The 19,830-nt window shown below is 43.4% G+C and overlaps 1 protein-coding gene across 1 annotated transcript; it reads left to right on the top strand.

Annotated features, from left to right (window-relative positions):
- Positions 1 to 1,009: 1,009 nt before the first annotated feature.
- pou3f3b (POU class 3 homeobox 3b) lies at positions 1,010 to 7,203 on the top strand. The gene is made up of 2 exons (XM_030410367.1): positions 1,010 to 3,091; positions 3,537 to 7,203. Exons 1-2 carry the CDS (start codon positions 1,880 to 1,882, stop codon positions 3,633 to 3,635), a joined length of 1,311 nt encoding a protein of 436 aa, XP_030266227.1. The 5' UTR covers positions 1,010 to 1,879; the 3' UTR covers positions 3,636 to 7,203.
- Positions 7,204 to 19,830: the final 12,627 nt, after the last annotated feature.

The following is a 19,830-nucleotide window of genomic DNA, read 5'->3' as shown; positions in this document are numbered from 1 at the left end:
TATTATTATTATTATTCATTGAGTGAGTCTTTCCTGCATTTGCCCCCCCTGTGGGATTTGAACCCTGGTCGATCTCCTTCTATGACACACTCAGGTCAGGTGAGGAGATAATTATAACGGTTAACAATAGACGTGATGATGACAGAAACGTGGATTTGAGGAGCTGGAGGTCGAACCTTTTTACATAAAACACGCTTAATCCAGTCAGAACCTCCGACCCGACCCGGGCTGGAGGCAGCTCGTTTTTTTTTTTTTTTTAATAAAGCCACGAATTGTAATGTGTGGAAAAACGTAAACAGTAGAGTTTAGTGACTTTGCGCACCAAATCCTTAAACGTCACATGACTGAGGGGAGAGGACAGAGTTTCTGCAAAGAATCAGAGGCAGGTTTTGAAATGTTGTCAGGGAATTTGCGCACTTTTGGGACGAATTGTGGAGTTTTTTTCATGACTTTGAAATAGGAAAAAATCGTGCAAATGTACACGAATCCTAACCTTTACATTAATGAACGTCAATTTGAGTAGATATTACGCATATATGTTCACATATCTGCTTTAAAACAGGAGTTTTATATATAAATACAAGGAGGGTGGTGTATATTTAAGCTTTTCTGGGTGAGAGGGAGAGTTTATGAACCATAACCCTGAGTGTTCGCTGTTTATTTACTCTGTTTGTGTACTTATACCTCAGTACTATTTACTACCAAGTTGTGTTGCCCCCTTTTTTTATTTATTTTTTTTGTTTGGACTGCAATTAAAAACCAGCCAATCGGAACAGCCCGGAAGGAGGGTTCTCGCGCAGCCGCCCCGGAGCGAGAGCTCGGCGGAGCCCTGCCACTCACACCTCGGAGTGGCCAATCAGCGCGGACGCACGGGGGTAAACATCCGCGCGTCGTCGTCAGGCGGAGGGCGCGGGGAGGGGGAGAGGGGAGGGATGGGGGGGGGGGGGACGAGGTGGGCGGGACTACGAGGGCCTGTCAGGGAGAGAGAGAGAGAGGGAGAGAGAGACAGAGAGATATAGAGAGAGAGGTGGAGAGAGAGAACAAGCGAATGAGAGGAGAGGCTCGCAGGCAGCAGCAGCCGCGCAGTTACGCTGGGATTCTACTTCAACGGGAGTTTGTGGTTTGGCAGGTTTATATACATCAAAACAGAACAAAGAGAGGCTCTACAGTGCTATAAAAGAAGAGAGAGAAAAGAATAAAGCGAGGGAGAAATCTCTGCGACTGAATTACAAAAGAGCCGAGGACACTCCGCTAATGTTGTTTCTCATCCAGAGGGGACATAAACCGGGACTTTGTGGAGAATCTTTCTGCGAGGCTTTTTCTTTTTTTTTTTTTCCTCCTTTTTTTTCTTCCTCTTATTGTTTTTTTTTTTTTTTTCCGCGAGAGCCAAAAGTTTGTTTTGGGACGACGCGTCTTTCTTCATCCTCCTCTTTTTTTTTTTTTTTTTTTTTTTGGTTTTGTTACCTTCCGTCTTTGACATGTTTTAATTTCATCCCGGCGTAAAAGTTTGCGAGCGGGACTTGCACATGGTTTCAAAGGGCTTCTGAGGAGAACCGTTGGATTCTTTTTTTTTTTTTTCCTTGTAATTTTATTTCATGTTGTGCTCCTGCTGCTCGGCGCGGTGCATCACTCTGAAGGTAGACATGGTGTGAACGCACGCGGATTTTACTCCGTTTTTTCGTCGATGGTGTTCACCCCCAACAACAACAACAACAGAAAAAAAGAAGCTCCCCATACTTTTTAAAGTTTGAATAATTCATGAGATACAATTTGCCTGCTCGAAAGAAGTGACTGTAAGAAGAAGAAGGAGACGAAGAAGGAGAAGGAGAGGAAGAAGGGAGGGGGGTTATCCACAAACATATTCATAAGGGTTGACGGAATGGCCACCGCGGCTTCCAATCCTTATCTGGCCAGCAATAGCATCTTATCGTCCGGCTCCATCGTGCACTCTGACTCCGGAGGTGGTAGCATGCAGCCGGGCAGTGCTGCGGTGACTTCGGGGTCTGGGGGCTACAGGGGGGACCCCTCGGTCAAGATGGTACAGAGTGACTTTATGCAGGGCGCGATGGCAGCGAGCAACGGGGGACACATGCTGAGCCATGCCCACCAGTGGGTGACGTCTCTCCCGCACGCCGCGGCGGCCGCAGCAGCAGCCGCGGTGGCTGCAGCTGAAGCCGGATCGCCGTGGTCGTCGAGCCCCGTCGGGATGACGGGCAGCCCGCAGCAGCAGGACGTGAAAAACTCCGGCAGAGACGATCTGCACACGGGCACCGCGCTGCACCACAGGCCGCCTCATTTAGCCCCACATCAGACTCACGCCGGGGCTTGGGGGAGCACGACGGCGGCGCACATCAACTCCATTTCCGGGGGACAGCAGCAGCAGCAGTCGCTCATCTACTCGCAGCCCGGTGGCTTCACTGTGAACGGGATGCTGAGTCCCGGCAGCCAGAGCCTGGTGCACCCGGGCTTGGTGAGGGGGGACACCCCGGATCTGGACCACGGCAGCCACCATCACCACCATCACCACCAGCATCCGCATCACCAGCACCACGGCGGCGTCAACAGCCACGACCCGCACTCGGACGACGACACGCCGACCTCGGACGACCTGGAGCAGTTCGCCAAGCAGTTCAAGCAGCGGAGGATCAAACTGGGCTTTACGCAGGCGGACGTCGGCTTGGCGCTGGGCACCCTGTACGGGAACGTTTTCTCGCAGACGACCATCTGCAGATTCGAGGCTCTGCAGCTGAGCTTCAAGAACATGTGCAAGCTGAAGCCTTTGTTAAACAAGTGGCTGGAGGAGGCCGACTCGTCCACCGGCAGCCCCACCAGCATCGACAAGATCGCGGCGCAGGGGAGGAAGCGAAAGAAGCGCACGTCCATCGAGGTGAGCGTCAAGGGGGCTCTGGAGAGCCACTTCCTAAAATGCCCCAAACCCTCGGCGCAGGAGATCACCTCCCTGGCGGACAACTTGCAGCTGGAGAAAGAGGTGGTTAGAGTGTGGTTTTGCAATAGGAGACAGAAGGAAAAGCGGATGACGCCCCCAGGAGTGGCACAGACGCCGGAGGATGTGTACTCTCAGGTCGGCAATGTGAGTGCAGAAACACCGCCCCCCTCCATGGACTGCAAACGAATGTTCAGTGAAACATAGACAAAAAAAAAAAAAAAAAAAAGAAAGAAAAGAAACAGCACAGCAGAAATATTTTATATGAAATTACAACTGATTAAAACGCAAAAAAAACACACAGACTATCTCCAGGATAGACATTTTTTTGATACTGTGATTGTGAGGGAATATGAATGAGACTGCAAAAAAAAAAAAAAAAAAAAATGTGTTATCTATTTTTCACCCACAAACAGAGAAAGAGAGAGAAACCTTTTCCCCCCTCCATCACCTTTTTCCTCCCCCCCTTCAGAAACAACACAGAAAAACAAAAGCAAAAAAAAAAAACTTCTTCTTCTTCTTCTTCTTCTTCTTCCATCCAGGGCCCTAACAAGAAAATGTCTAAAAGGTTCCTTCTGCTTTTTTCTTTCAGGGGCATTTTTTAGTAGATTACTTAAAAGATGCAAGTGAGGCGAGCGACCAGAGGGTGACAACCACAAGTTCATTCCACCAGGTAATTTTGGCGCATTAAAAACACACCAAGAAGGGGGGGAAAAAACAACAACAGAAAAAACAAAACCCAAGTATTGTTTTGAATTTTGTATTTTTTGAAAACATTTTTCCTCCTCCCCCCCTAACCCTCCCTTTCCACATGACAAAAAAATTCTCTCCCCCCTCCAACACCAACACCACCCTTTTTTTTTTTGCATTATCCTGTGTTTTTGAATGGAGGAAAACAAAGGAGCAAAGGCATTTTGTATATTAAGACATGGGGACTGAACCGCCTTTTTCTCCCCCCCCTTTCAAAATAAGAGAGGAGGAAGGGGGGGGGAATAAAACTGCAACAAATAAGAGTGACATCCACGACGCTTCCATCATGATTTCCACCGCTATTTTTTATTTTTCTCCCCTGGAAGATGGACTGCATGGTTTTTATTCACACACACACGCACACACACACACACACACACACACACTGAGAGAAAGAAAGAAAGAAAGAAAGAAAAGAAAGAAAGAAAGAAAGAAAACGGAGGATTTACGTTGAGGCCCCTCACAACAACAACAACAACCAGGACTTGATCTCAAAGATCTCCCCTTTTTTGTATTCCTATTATTTAAAGGACTTCGACGCCGCGAGTGGATTTTTCTCCTCCCCCCCTTCTCCTCTTTTTTTCCAAGCATAAAAAAAAAGACATTTGAGAAGAAAGAAAGGAGAAAAAAAAGACTTTCAACTGCACTTATTTGGGGAGGGGGGTGAAAAAAATCAAGAAATTGTTGCCAAGTGTGACTGAGTGGGTGCTGTGGATATACTATTAATGCTGCCCTTTCTAAGCAGTGTTCTTTGGTAGGTTTTAATAAACAAAAACTCTGTAAAGCCGGCAATATAGATCACTAGATCAGATACTGATCTGAGTTTATTTACTTTATATTTTTCATCAGAATTACTTGTTTTAATATTTTATTCGGAATACGTATGAATTATTCCAAACGGTAATTTATTTTCCTCCCTCCTCCCCCCCTTTTTATTTCCTCTCCCAGGAACTTGTGTAAGATGCTTTTCCTCCTTCCCTTCCTCCCCCCTATTTTTTTTATTTCAACAATTTCTTTTTTTTTTTTTTTTGTATTATCGTTTTATTTCGAAAAAGGAGCACAAAATCATCATAAGCTGACCGTTGTTAGGTAATAAGGGTATATTTTGATGTGATAATTTGATTGTAATTTAATTTCCAGTAGTGGTTCCGTACGAGCTGATTGAGACACAATAAATTTGTTAGAATGAAACGCAGTCATGTTGTCTTCTGAGGTTTTATATTCTATGCTTTGGGGCTGGTGTTGGGGGGGGGATTCGACCCCTTGTGTGCTGTTTTCTGCCTGCACAGCAGCAGCTAATGAAGAAAATGGTGGACTGTTTTCGTCCCAGATGCAGCTAATAATAACCTGCATTTGAATAATAACAGAACAAAGACTCTTTGTGGGGCCGGGACGTGAACACACTGCTTTAAAACTTAAAGAAATGTGGCGTTTTATGTGCTTAAAGGTACGAAGAAGACGATGAGTTAGCTTGCTACTAAGTTAAAAGGAGGCTGTGCTAGCATCCCGTGACGCTGTCATTAGCATATAGGTTTAAATAAATCATGGCGGCCTCCACGGTTATATCTGTTTGTTTACATCTGCTCTGGGCCCCCCAAAAAATATTAAAAAGTAGGTGACCCAAACTCTGCCTTAATAAAATAAAAATACAAATAGGGAGTGTGACAAACAGACGCGTCCATTTTGTGTCCCACCTCACGTCCTGACTCGCACTTATGTAATATTTACGTTGCAACGCATTAACGGCGTCGAACTGGCCGTTATCAGGGCTGTTTGACGAGCGCCTGATTAAAAATAAATAAATAGATTTTAAAAAAAAAAGAAGTTGATTTTCGCCAAAAAGTGGATGTTTTGGGGGAAAGTGTGCTCAAAAAAGGTGAAGTGTGGCGTGTTGTCCAGGTGTGTTCGAGCTCCTGAGAGCCTGACATGTTTGTTTTTTTATTATTTTAGGATGCGGGGCAGTGGGTCAGAGAGAGTTTATTGATTGTGTCTTGAGCTGTGAAGTGCTGGGTGACATGTCGGAGGAGCTGCAGATTCATATCAGGACTTCACAACAAAAATAATAATCCTGAAGAGAAGTGGCCTGTTTTTGTTTTTTTCCGTACTAAATGATTCAAAATGTTAAAGCTGTTATTTATGTATTTAAGATATATTTTTTGGTATTTGTCCCCCTGGCTGGAAGAGGCAAACATCTTCCACCAGCTCCAAACTTTTTCTTTTCTTTTCTTTTTTCTTTTCTCTTTTGGAGTTTTCTCGTTTGCCTATTCAGCAAAACTCAACAAAACGTGTCCTCGCGCTGCAGGATTTGAATTTCGCGGATGATTTCCCATACTAGTTGCTTAGCAACTGAATTCAATGATATAGAGAAGTGGGCATCATTTTTCTTTGTCTCCATTAGTAAAAGTGGCAGCAGAGGCTCGCTGTACGTGCGAGCACACCCCCTGCAAACTTTATATGTATTTTCATTTTTTTGTGGTTTTTATTTACGTGAGTGGTGCGAGCACGTGAGCTGTTTTTCCAATGTAATCATGAGGACATGGCTGTTCTGTTGGTTTAATTGAATTTGGGTAAAAATGTTATTATTTAAAGCATATAAAGCACCTCCAGCTTTGGCCCTGATGTAAGCCTACCTATGCATGGGCTCATTACGCATGTGCTCCTCTGGAATAATATTGATAGATATATTTTTTAAAAATCCAATGCAATGTCAAATGACGTGCCGCCGAAACGTTGCAGCTCGTGCGCTCGGTGCGGGAATAATCTCCAAAAATCCGGGGCGAGATTTTGCGAGAAGACGCACATTTAAAAACAAAAAAAAATCAAATCTCATAATGGGCTTTGGTGCGCCTATTCTGCACCAGATTTGCCTTTTTTCTTCATGGGTGTACGTGTTGGCAGGAGCACACATGGGTGTGCGTTCATGAGCGTGTGTGTGTGTATATGTGTATATATGTGTGTGTGTGTGTGTGTGTGTGTGAGGCCTTAGGAGCACTTTGCTTTCCCTCTGCTGTATTGATTTAGGACGCCAGTGGCCCAACAGGCTCGTCGCGCTAATTAAAGCGGCTCGTCGTCACACCACTCTGCTCTTTAAAACACGACTTTCAGCGGGAGTGGAGGAAACCGAACTTTTAAATGCTTAATTATTATTATTATTTATTTATTTTTTGAAAAGCGCACGTGGATGCCAGCAAGCAGTCACTGACGCCTTATTTATAAAAAAATCTATAAAACATTTTCTCTAATGACGCAGATTTGTAGTTTAACTTAAACATCTGTTTGCGCAAATGTCTTTAAACACACAGGATAGCGCTTTGTAATATCATGTGATGTGTATTTTAATATAAAGCCACTCTCTTATAGCACAAAGCTCCAGTTTGATTGACGTGACACGCTTTTAATTACACTAAATATGTGTTTGTGTTTTTTTTATGGGGTCTGATCTTAAACACAGGCTGTTTACACTGTCAATAAGATGTGATATAAAGTTAAACTGTGTGTCACTCACGCTACTAAATGTCTGGTGTCAGGCTCATTTCTAACCTGGTGGAACTGTGCATGTACACACAATGGTTCCCCCCCTCCTCCTTCACTCACTCACTCACTCTCTCTCGCTCTCATACTGTATTTACTCCACGTGTCGAGCGCATGAATATGGATCATTCTGAGCTGCTCTCCGCGGGGAGCCTTCCTCTCGCACGTCCACATGGATTTATCTCCGCAGCAGCAAAAAAAAAAAAAAGAAAGAAAGAAAAAAAATAGAAAAAAGAAGCTCAGAAAATATCCTCCTGTCTGCTTGTGACTGCTGACTTTTTGATCATTATTATTGCTGGTGTTTTACAGTAAGTAATGTGGCGTGTTTTCTGTGATTCAGCCTCTTTATTTTGGAGGTTGTGGTGGTTTCACACACACACACGCCCGTGCAGAACTCCATAAGAAAAAAACACAATTTAAGCCAAAAAAAAAAAAACGTCAATCCGGGCGCGTTTTCAAGCATTTGTTTCACATTATTGGCATTTATATTTATAGGTCATATATATTATTTAATTCTGCTGATTTTAAACACTCGAGGGAATATTTAGTTTAAAGGTTTCACTTTGGTTTTTGATTTAATTTATAAGAAATGTGAAAATATAAAAAAAATCAGGTGTTACTTTGTATTTTTCACGAGTGTATAATATGTAAAAAAAAAAAAAAAAGAAGAAGAAGAAGTACCAGATCATTATTATTATTATTATTATTATTATTATTATTATTATTATTATCATTATTATTATTATCATTATTATCATTATTATTAATATTATTATTATTATTATTATTATTACTATGTAGGTGTGTTTATATACATATATATTTGTGCACGGTATTTACAGGGCCGTTTTCCTCTACAAATAACAATAAAAAAATAAAAATAAAATCCAGGACAACGTCTTAACAAAAGACAATAATAGGCCTCCATATAAATCGAGCTTATCAGGTCGTTTGCGTGGCAGCAGCAGCGGAAGAAGAGCAGAGAAAGAAGAGGAGGACGTTTTTTAAAAAATATGACGTGACTCTCGGGGGTTTCCTCTCTATAAATTGTGAAGGTCATGGTTTTGTGAGCAGGCAGGATGGATAGGTAGAGAGGAGGAGGAGGAGGAGTGGAGGAGGAGGAGGAGGGGAGGAGGAGGGGAGGAGGTGAATGGAGTCTGAAGGCAGCTCAGCCGTACAGAGGTAATGTACTTCAGCATCTCATCTGCCTGTCTGCATTTCAAAAGCACATAAAGCCTCGCACGGTGGAGTCTAATGTTTTTTTTCTTCTTCTCCTACTCCTTCTTCTTCCTCCCCCCCCTCTCTCTCTCTCTCTCCCTCCTCTTCCTCTCTGCTTCCCCCCAAAAAACGCGGATTTAACGCCTCTAATTCAACAACACGAGTGATTCTGTCGGATTTAATTCACACGTTTATACCTGACAGGCGAATATCGATCATTTTAATGTGTAGATTTTCAAAATAAAACTCCAAAAATGGGCCCAAAATACTTATTTTTATACACGTGTGTGTGTGTGTGTGTGTATGTGTGTGTAATGTTCTTCAGGCCCATATTTTAGGTTTTTCTCCAAAATGGTAAGTTTTATTTTGGTTTTAAGATTGTGGCGTTTAAATAAAGGCTATAGAAAATAATCGTCCTATTACATTTAAATAAGTGTGTTGTAAGATTTTAGTGACGCGGTTAATATGTGACATTAACGCCTTTTTTTCATAGTTCTATAAAGTATCATCTTTTACTTCTGCCACTAGAATAACTTTATTCGCACTTTATTGCATTTCCAGTGTTGTAAATTCTCTCTAGGGAAGTTTTCAGGCCGGGCAGATAATCCCCGGTCGGGTCAAGCCCCGCACAAACACGCACCGAGCACCGAACCCGGTCCAAATAAAGCAAATCTGTAATTATTTCTGTTTTGACATCGTGTGTCCGTTAATCTCTGTCGCTCTTTAATCTCAGTCGTGTTTCAAAACATCAGATTTGAGGAGAGATTTTGTCTCTTTATGGAGGGAAAAGTTTCATCAGAGACAAATAAATAAATGTAAAAAAGGTTTCAAACTCAAACACTCATATTATAATTCTATGATAATATAACGCTGATATTTGTGTTTTGAAGTTGATCTACAGGAAATATATTTTAATTAATTATTGCAGACAAAAACGGCTTTAAATACAAGAATGAATAAAAACACACTTAATCACGTTTAATCACGTTTATTCTCGCGTTTTTATTTTCAACACATCAAAATGATTAAAACAATAATTCCCTCCAAATATTATTTCCACAGTAAAGCACTCCATCCTGACACTGAAATAATCCATATTCATAATAAAAGCCTCCTCTCCTCCTGATGAGACGCAGCAGGACCGGCTCCCTCCTCTCTCCTGGCCCTACAGCGCCACCCTGTGGCCGGCTGGAGGCTCCAAGAAAGCATGCTGCCGTCATTATCTCCACTGGAATCAAACGCCTTTAATCAAAGGTAATTAATCAAGGTGGCATTTTGGGATTATGAACATTTAGATTTTTCGCAGGAGTTTGTAGACATTTGACGTGTTTTTTTTGGAGACACTTATAGGAAGTCTGTTTCACAAACATCTGGTTGAATTTAAGCTGATTTCAAACTGCATTTCACACAATTAATGTTAAACAATGAAGATAATATGAAGCCACAACTGGATGAATAAGCATGACTTATAACACTTTATAATAACCAGTATTAATAAAATGGTGACCTTATAGTTAATTAAGCTTTAGTTAAAAGTTATTTCACTGTTAACTTCACAATAAAATGCTTTATAAAACATTCAGTAAACTACTCTAAAGGTTCTACATATGTAGATATTAACAGGAAGTCTGTTTCACAAACATTTACTCTTGGATTTATTCTTGTTTAAAATTTAGACGTTACACCATAATGTTGAACAATGTCGACAATAATAAATGTTAGAGTGGATAAATAGCGTGACTTGTGTATTCAGAAATAACACTTCATAATAACCATCATTAACACATAATTGATTAATTGTTACTTTAACTTTAGTTTGCAGTTATTTCACTGATTATAAAGGTTTAAAAACATCAGTTGCAGCTTTTTAAGACCATCTGACTAAAGTTCATAGATGGACTATACAGTAGCCTATTTATTAACATTTACTCAGTTGTTGATTAACTGTACATTCACCATTTCTTAACGATGCTTATTTTAAAGTGTCAAACAGTTTAACATTAAAAAACTGATCTCCAGCTTCATTTCTACATAAATCCACATGAATTAATTGTACATTCGGATGTATCAAGGTTATTTTCATGTATTTTATACAATACATTTATTACATTTTGGTTGATTTACAGTGTGCGGATTACATACATACATGTAGATATATGTATCATTTACTTTAACATCTACGTAAGCACAATTTAGATCTGAGATTTTAGGACTTTTAATCAAGTGCTTTTTGTAGGGGTGACCTTCAGGTTTTACCAAAGTAATATTTTAGCATTATAAGTAACTTTTGGGGACTTTAAACACCACTGTACGCTTGTATTCTGATTTTCAGATGCACTGAAGGGTGCTGAGTAACATCTAGTCACTTGGCTCACACTTCTTATACACGCCATTTATGAAAATCACGTCATTACCAACTTAATTGCTTTCCTGCAACTTTTTCATTTGTTTGGTTTTTTTTTTATCTAAAATTCACTCCGAGCGTGTTTTTCATTCAGTCTCGTCTCATTTCAGCTCGGGAGGTTAAACACATGATGATCCCCCACCACCACCACCTCGCAAAAAAAAAGAGACGGCCTGGCCCCTGCTTCATCGGTTGCCGTGGAAACCAGGAAGCTAGTTAGTGATCTTTCACATCTTCCCCTTGTTGTTTACGCTCGTGACACGAGAGAGCAGCCTTTCAGTCGGCGCACATGTGTTCAGAGAGCATTGTGCAAAAGAAGCCCATAATACTGTTTTTGAGGATTATTGCGAGCGAGGCTACTTTTGTTGATGCTGATGGCGTCCATAATCACTCCCGCGGGAGTAATTGGTGTGAGGCGGCGTCTCATTGAGTCTTACGTGCTTTTATTTCAGTTGTAGAAGAAGAAATTAAATCATTTAGTTTGGTGAAAGTAGAAAAAAATGTGACACCAATCAAATGTTAAGTGAAAGTATTTGCAACCATGACATAAGGTGGTCCAGGTTTAAAAGAAACTGGATCAACACCAGTATTGGCCTGTTGTACTAAAAGACACCGGGTCAGGTCTATTTTTTCCCAATCTGGCCCAGAACTTATGGAGTCTCTGGCTCTGAGCCAGTATGGAACTGATCCACATTTGGCCCTCTTTGGCCCAGATGTCAACAAAATAATCCTCAACTGTTCCAGAACTGGCTTAAGGCTGATCCGCATGAGAAAACCAAATCTGGGCCAAAAGAGCACACAGACCTGGGTCCGTTGTACAGCGCTGGCCCAAGTTTTATGAAGGATCTTGATCAGAACCAGCATAAAATGAGAAAGATAATTTTCAGATCAAGCCAAGAAATCATGGAGTCTTGGGCCAGGAACAAGAACGGAACTGATCCAGATCTGACCCACCTTTGACCCAAAAGACTACAAAGATATTCCTTATCTAGTCCAGAGCTGGCCTCGGGTCGGTCCAGATCTAAAAAGAGATCTATACCAGTATTGGTCTGTTGTTCCAAAGGGCACCAGGCCATGTCCAGTTTACAGATCTGGCCCAGAACTGAGGTCTCAGGCTAAGAACCAGAATGGAACTGATCCATATCTGGCCCACCATTGGCCCAGATGACTACAAAATACTCCATATCTGTTGTAGTGGTGACAAAGCCTGAGCCGGAACTTATGGAGTCTCTGGCCAAGAACCAGTTTGTAACTGATCCAATTCTGGTCCTCTATCTATTCCAGAGTCAGCCCAAGACTGGTCCTGATGTAAAAACCAGATCGGATTTGTCTGTTGTGCCAAAGGACGTCAAGCCAGGCCTGTTTGACAGATCTGGGCCAGAACCCGTGGCTGTTCTGGGACAGATCTGGGCCATTTTTGCTATGAACTTGTATTATGGTACATTTCTAGATATATTATCTCATCAAAGCAGCATTTTTTCGGTGTCCAACAGAAAGAAAATAGACATTAAATGAAAACACTCCTCAGAACAGAACTTCCCACTGGACCTCGTGTCCACACAGTTACCTTTGAACAAATTGCCAGGTGAGGGTATAAGTGCAACCTGCGATGTCAAACGTATTGCTCCCTACTCACAATCCCTCACAACCGAGAATTGAACCCAGTTCCACCTCACATCCAGCCGGGCCCACATCTCGCAGCGTGAGCTCGGCCGCTTCCAAAAGCCGCGTGTCAGAAAGCTGGTCAGCATTTCAAAGGGCTCTGAACATTCATGGAGACTGACGCCCACAGCCGCCAACGGGCCGCTGCCAACAACCACTGTTTATGTTGGCTCCGGGAACCAATCGTACAGAGATGCCGAACTTGCCAAGTAATGACTTGGTAACCTCGAAAAAAGTAGAAGAGAAGAATCTCCGAAGACGTGCCAGGACTTTCTTCTTATGAGCACAAACATCACACGGAGAAGGACTTCTTGCTAAAACAGAGACTCTGAGGCAGATGTTTTTCTAGTTTTGAGCTCTTGAGGACATTTTTGGCTTTTGGCACTTTGCTGTTGAGTTTGATGTCAAGACAGTCATATTTTTAAATCGTCGTACTGAGAACAATAAGATCCGGATCTGTTAACAAATCCTTCCTGACTCACATTAAAGCATGTATGTGTGTTTTCTGTGTGTGTGTTTTAACGGCAGCGAGCGTCCCGGGTGGTGACGGATCTCAGCAGCAGACGGATCGATGGTCGGGGACAGAGACAGGGGTCGGCCGGTCCTCAGGGGTCCGGCCGGTGACATCTCCTGCTGCAGCTCGCCGGCCGACCGCCAGCTCGGGTCAGCTATCCCAGCAGGCCATTCGCTCTGGCAGCAGTTACCAAGGTGACAGCATGTCAGCACGGCCCCGCAGCACCGCTGAGGGCGGGAGGGGGAGCAGGCAGGGAGCCCGATGCATCACCAGCTCTGATGGGTTTGTCAATACTGCTTAGATCCAGGGGGAGCCGGGCCCGCCGTGACACACACTGGGCCCCTCCAGAGAGCAAGCACTCACACACAGGCACACACAAAACATACATATAAACAAGCACACGCATATACACTCAGGAAGGATGCACCCACTAATTTTTTAATTGTGGCCTGAATTAATCCGAACCCAGAACCAGCATGAGCGTGATTCGGCCCAAACATACAAGAAAGGGATGAAAAATGAGATGCATCACGAAGAGACACATACACAGATTTGTTTTTGACATCAAGGATGAAGTTGTAAAGACTTGAATTCATTCAATTTAGACTAAACCCAACTTTAATCGCTACCATTACATGTTTAACCCCAAAGCCTAACCATCAAAACAAGACCCAGCACTTAAATGTAAGCGTTCGCCTTGTGGGGACCTGCTTTTGTCTCGAAATGGGTGATGAGTTGACATTTTGTACCCCAACACAATATACATGCACGTGAATGAAGTGCAGCATATTCTCTAGTTTATATTGGCTAAGAAAACATGCACCCGCACATATCCATGGTCCAGGCTACACCCAAATACTCAACAAGCATCGAAATATTCAACATTTTGCACAAAAATACAAGAAAAACATGAAAGAAAACTGCATTTTTTTCACATTCAGGATTATCTTTTTGAAGCCAGCTTGTTTTTATCATTTAAGAGGACATTGCGTGGATGTAAATTGGTTCCCTAGAGACGTAATTGTGCGTTCATGTGGTGTCGGAGTAATTAGAAAAATGTTTTTTTCTGACTGGGATAATTCGTGCAAAGGCCCACTCAAGTCGGAACAACGAGTTGGGAAGTCCATCTATGGTACAACGAGTTGCAGAGTTGACGTCACGTGACGCTGAAACAGGGCGGATGAAAGTAAATATTGGGTTGATGGGGATAAACTTTTACCAAAGTACCACAAAGGAAAACAAAGAGACTTCCCGACTTGGGAGGTGGGACCATGCGAGGGGCACGTGAATGCAGCATAATCTTGAGTAAGCTCTGTGGAACCTATGTTGTGCTGGAAGCCGGTCCGTAGTTTACGTAAGCAGCCTCTGTTTCCAAGCTAAAGTTAGCTACTGTTGAGCCGTGTTAGCAGAAAGGCGAGAGTCACTGAGACGAGGCACTCAAGGACATGTGGAAGTGGTCGTATTGGTTATATTTAGCCTCATCAGGGCTGCACTTCAGCGAAAAAATACAAGAAAGACATGAAACACATCACATGCATTGGACAGACAGATACAAGCACTTCACATTCACTCCATAGAGACTCACTCTAAACCTTAACAAAAAACCACTACATGCCTAACCCCACCCAAACCCTGAAATCAGTCTCACCAGAATCTCAACCAAAAACCAAAGATGTGTCCCAATTCCCCTCTACGTTCTAATTCCAAGCATGTTTGGATCGCGCAGTATGTTAACACACAAATTATGGATCTCTACTCCAAGAAAAGTGCACTGTTGATTTAAACCATTGTCCCTCAAAGCGAGGAACAAAAAGGAAGTCGAGGTTTCACCCACAGCTGCAACAGATTTAAATGAATTGCAAAAGCTGGTGAGACAGAGTAAGACCTCAGAAGACTAAACACAACACATTTAATATTTGTAAAAAGCATTTTGCTTTAGTGTCACCCTAAAGTCACAATTCTATTGCTGCCAGATGGTGCACACATAGCATCTTTTCCTGTTTGTAAACATTCATGTATCTGGATTTCTTGTCCAACGACTGAAGAGGACGTTCTGGTTATGCTATTCTGTTTTGTCCTGTGTCATCGTTTTAAGCCCGCGGTGTCTGCAAGAGGCCAAGAGTCTTTATCCAAGCTGTTTTCACACGGCACATGGGAGAAGACTGACTTCTGGGCTTTCTGCCAGAAGCTCAGGTTATGTAGTTTAAAGAGCGACAAAGTCCGCACATTAGGGAGGTGGTGATGGACGAAGAGGTTCAGCACAGGGCTGTCACACGGGAGACAGGAGGTCATGTCTCATACGAGTCAATATTTACTTTTTATTTTTAGATTTAGGTGACCCATTAACGTAACATTTGAATGTAGCTTGAACTCCCAGGAAGGATGGCCAGCTGATGGACACGTAACTTAATTTGCATCATAACATTGCGTCTCGATCGGACCTTCGAACTACAGTGTGGCTCGGGGCATTTCTACATCCAAACCAGACTCAAGCATAGGTTTTTCTGCATTGCCAATAACATCGAAATGTCTCCATACCATGGTTTTGGGGAATTTACAAACTTATCTGATTACAAGTTTTGCTTTACATTCTCCATCTTTAGCTAGTGAAAACTACATGAATGTTTGCCACCTGGAACGTAACAAACAGCCTCTGTGTTGCGTGACAGAACCAGGACATCATTTCTAAGTTTTCATCCAATCCCGATCCTGTTCCGGTCAGGTTTTCCATGCTGCTTTGAAAGTACGTCTTGTGAAATTGGGATACAGCTCTTGATCCCTAACTTTAAACGTTGACCGGGATATAGTCCCCACAAGCAAAAAGGGTCCTCACAGTGTGAGTGTGCTGACAGGTTTCCATCCCCACAATGCGCTTAATAGAGTTACACGTGCAAACAGGCATTGGAATGCATGTAAACATTACCATAGGCGTACTGCCTGTGCATGCACACTTGCGCGCACACCTTGCATCGCGAGATACGCAAGAATATTTTATTTACACATCGACACATGAAAACATTCCCCTCATTAGCATGAACACACACACAAACACACACACACATACAGAGCCATACACTCCTGACAGACTGATTGTTTGAGGATGCATGGATGCGTGGATTAAGCTGTTGGTGCAGGAGTCGAAAGCGAGCCGGCTGATAAAAAAAAAAAAACCGACCGTGTGCTGCAGGACCGGAGAGAAAGAGAGCGAGGTGAAGGAAGAGAAAGCACGCTCGGGCCGTCTGATTCTGTATCTCATTAACCAAAGCAGGAGGGAGGGAGGGTTGGAAAAGCAGCATCAGCCACGTTGGGCTCAGAGGGGGCTTGCAGTGTAACCATTTCTAGGTCGTGGATTTAATAGATTACTAATGATCGGCCACAGGTATTTCAAAGTTAGACATTAGAGGCGGACGCACCAATACGAGATCATTTGCTAATCCGTATATTTCCACCTCTGCGATTCCCGAACCCCCACTTTGATATGTGAATTGGAGCATGTTTGGATTCAAAGCAGTTACTTTTAAAGGTTTACAGAAAATCTGGCGCTGCTATCTCGACGGTGGTGAGGTGTTGTGAGCGCGAGAAGGTGTGAGGATATACGGCGCGCTCGTGATTCCTCGTAGGCTCTATATCCAATCTGACCAATCCTCTTAGCAAGAGAGAGTTGAGCTCTGCCCTCCCTGGAGAAGTCTCTTTTTCATTCAACCTATTATGTCAATGTTTAATGCCTAAGGAGGGAGAGGAGAGAGGTGAAAGCTTTGCGACTGGAGCCTCGGCAGAGCTTGTTTGCAATTCCGGAATGCTGCTGTCAATTTCTCACGGTTGTTTTTGAAGCTGCTGCATCTGCTGCAGAGGCTTTATGGCGAAGAGAAAACGCCCGATTCCGACTTAAACAATTTCATGTGCGGCGCCTAAATGCTCATCAGAACACGACTTACACATTAGCAAACACAGAGGTTGCTTGCACTCAAACACGGGCGCCGTTCGAATGGCTTCCGCTGCCATTTAAAAGCTTTGCTCGCTGAAATAAAAGTAATTAATTGGTGTTATACACCAAGGACATAATTATCTTTTCCAGTAACTGGCACATATTTAATTACCAGTAATTGTTCCCCGAGCCTTGTTCAAAAGTGTTGCGCGCCAGACAGTTCTGATATATTATACACTAATCCTGCACTTGATACTCAGTCAATTAGGAAATGTGTGTCAAAGAGCAATCATGTAAACAACATTGTGGAACACACACAATCTTCTGAGACGTGACGCCTATGTGGGCCTTCGTCAGTGTCCTCACACACACACACACACACACACACATCTGCACTTCCTCCTCAGGGCCTACCTATCCTTCCCGAGGTGTTAATGCCTGCCAGATTGGAGGAAAAGTAATTTGAGATCATTTCGCAACAAAAGGCCGCAGATACTGATTAACACGGGGGCTACTTTCTTCGCCAAGTGGCTTGGTCCCATTTAAAAAGCGTCAGGAGCTAAATTTACTCCCCTGTGCCTCGGGGGTGTGTGGGGCCAGAGGCTGCAGTGGGGCCCTTGAACATGAGAACAGGGTTTAATAAGTAAACAGGAGAGGCAGGGAACAGTGCTTCTGATCAGGGCTTATTTGCCCAGCCGAGCCCCCGGTACGCGCTACTAGCTGATTAGCCCTGCCGATTGTACCTTGTAATTGCAGTGCCTTGACCCCCTCTAGGCAAATATTAGATTTTAGTGGTTTAACCTTTCCAGTCGTCAGAGCGGGGTAAATTGCCCAACCAGATGTTAAGGAGCCCAGCGGTAGTCTTCTCATCAGCAGGGGGAAAAAAAGCTCACAGATTGAACCTTTTTCTTTTGAATATCGTCTCAGTTTCCTTTTGGCCTTTCAAAGCTGATTTTTCACAGCGGTTTCCTTCCCGGAGAAAGTGGTCGTACTCCTCGATCCTTATCCCCGTCCTCTCATGTCAGGTTACAAGCGAGACATATTATTCGAGAATCAGTCCAGTCATAGTCATTAGAGGGGGGGGGGGGGGTACAAATGAGCAATGAAAAGATCAATGGTCGATATTAACCTAGCAAGTAGTCTTTCAGTTCAATCAGTCGAGCAATTTGTCACCTGGTGGGGTACAACACTTATACGGGTCTTTCCCAGAATGCTATGGGAGAGGACATACTGCATTCCTACATGTTGAAACTGGCTTATAAACATGTCTACTGCTATTATTAGACTCCTTTCCACATCTGAAAGTATTTAATTTCAGCCGAGACTTCTGTGGTTAAATTTCCGATTTCGACCACCTTGCAAAAACCAACAAAATTCATTTTTCTTACGCGGCGCTGACGGTAGACTTCGGTCCTCGAGAGAAAAACGAATTGCAGACAAAGCAACAGGGTCTAGATTTTAGCCAAACTCGCTCGCATTCCATCTCTGAACCGAAGGGCAAACTAGCAGCGATTACGAAATCCCGTTCCTCATATAATAAGCATTTTTTTCCGCCTAATCCCTCTCGCCTAAAAAGGCGGTGATTGATGTGTGACTGCGTGCAAAAGCTCACTCGAAGTCCAGATGAGATGGAAACAATATGAAAACACTCTCTGAAGGATGGACTTCCCCCTCCCGACTTTTCAGATCCAGCTTCGGCATTTAAAAAATTCATCCAGATATGTAAATCTCGCTCCGACTGACGTCAAGCAGCTGTGCCTGGTTTCAATCATTCTCGAACTTTTAGGTGTTGAGCAAACAAAACAGAAATTCGGATGAATCTACGTTGCAATACGACCTTTTCATTTTTAATCATATATGAACTTGTTTTTTGTGCCCGACCTGAGGGTGCTTTCTGTGTTTTCATGCTTTCACACATGCTTGTCCGAGTCGCGGGCCTTTAGGGATCGCCCCGCCGTCTTATAGCAGACTGAGACCATTATGGGAAACACTTTCCGACAGGACAGGATGAGACGAGGATGGCGGAAGTTTTTCTTGGGTCATTCCCAGCCATTTCCAGAGATCTCGGGTTTCTCCCCCATCCAGTCTCGCATCCCGATCCTCTTCCTCCCCCGACAAACCGGGCAGGGCTGCGTCTCCAGGCCCCCTTTCACCCCGTATGTAATAGTTTCCTTCCTCCCTCGAGCCTCTCACCTGAGAAAAAAAACAAAAAGAAACGAGTCAGATGGAAGACGGGGAGGGAAATAGTCATCTTTTCATCCCAGAGATGGACTGAAGTAACCCTTCAGCTGGAGAGGAAACTCAATACTGCCTCCAGCTCGCTGTCTGAGAGGACAGAAAGGAGAGGGCAAAGGGAAAAGGGGGGTAACCAAAGTGGTTCCATGTGAGGGATGGAAGTGAAGTCTGGGAAAGACAGGGATCGACACCCTGAACACCGCTCCCTCTCACTCCCCCTGCTTCCCCTCTCAAACCACCTTGCAGAGTCCCATCGTTGATAAAATGGGTCCGATCATTGGCGTCGAATCAGGTCTTTTATTTTTCTGTCAGTGCCGTTCTGCCCTCTTGTATAGACATTTCCATCCACTCCATTCTCTTCTGTTAACACGCTTGAGGAGTATAAACCTCAGGTACCATAGCAGTCAGCTGGTACACCCTTGAGTCGGAACAAAGCCCAGTGAAGCGCTTCACATGGATGCTACTTCCTTGCGATCAGGGTTACCAATGAAACGTCCCCAGTTGATCACTTATATCAAGACAATTCTTTATCTGTATTTAAAATGTTATGATACTTTATGTTTAAATTCGTCCTAAACAGAAACCTGAACAACAAATCTCAATTTCTACGTTTGAAATGGACAAGAATTCATTCAGAAGAGCTCAGA

Source organism: Sparus aurata, chromosome 24 (genome assembly GCF_900880675.1).
Source record: "Sparus aurata chromosome 24, fSpaAur1.1, whole genome shotgun sequence".
Classification (NCBI taxonomy): Eukaryota; Metazoa; Chordata; class Actinopteri; order Spariformes; family Sparidae; genus Sparus; species Sparus aurata.
This window is presented reverse-complemented; position numbering and strand designations above follow the sequence as displayed.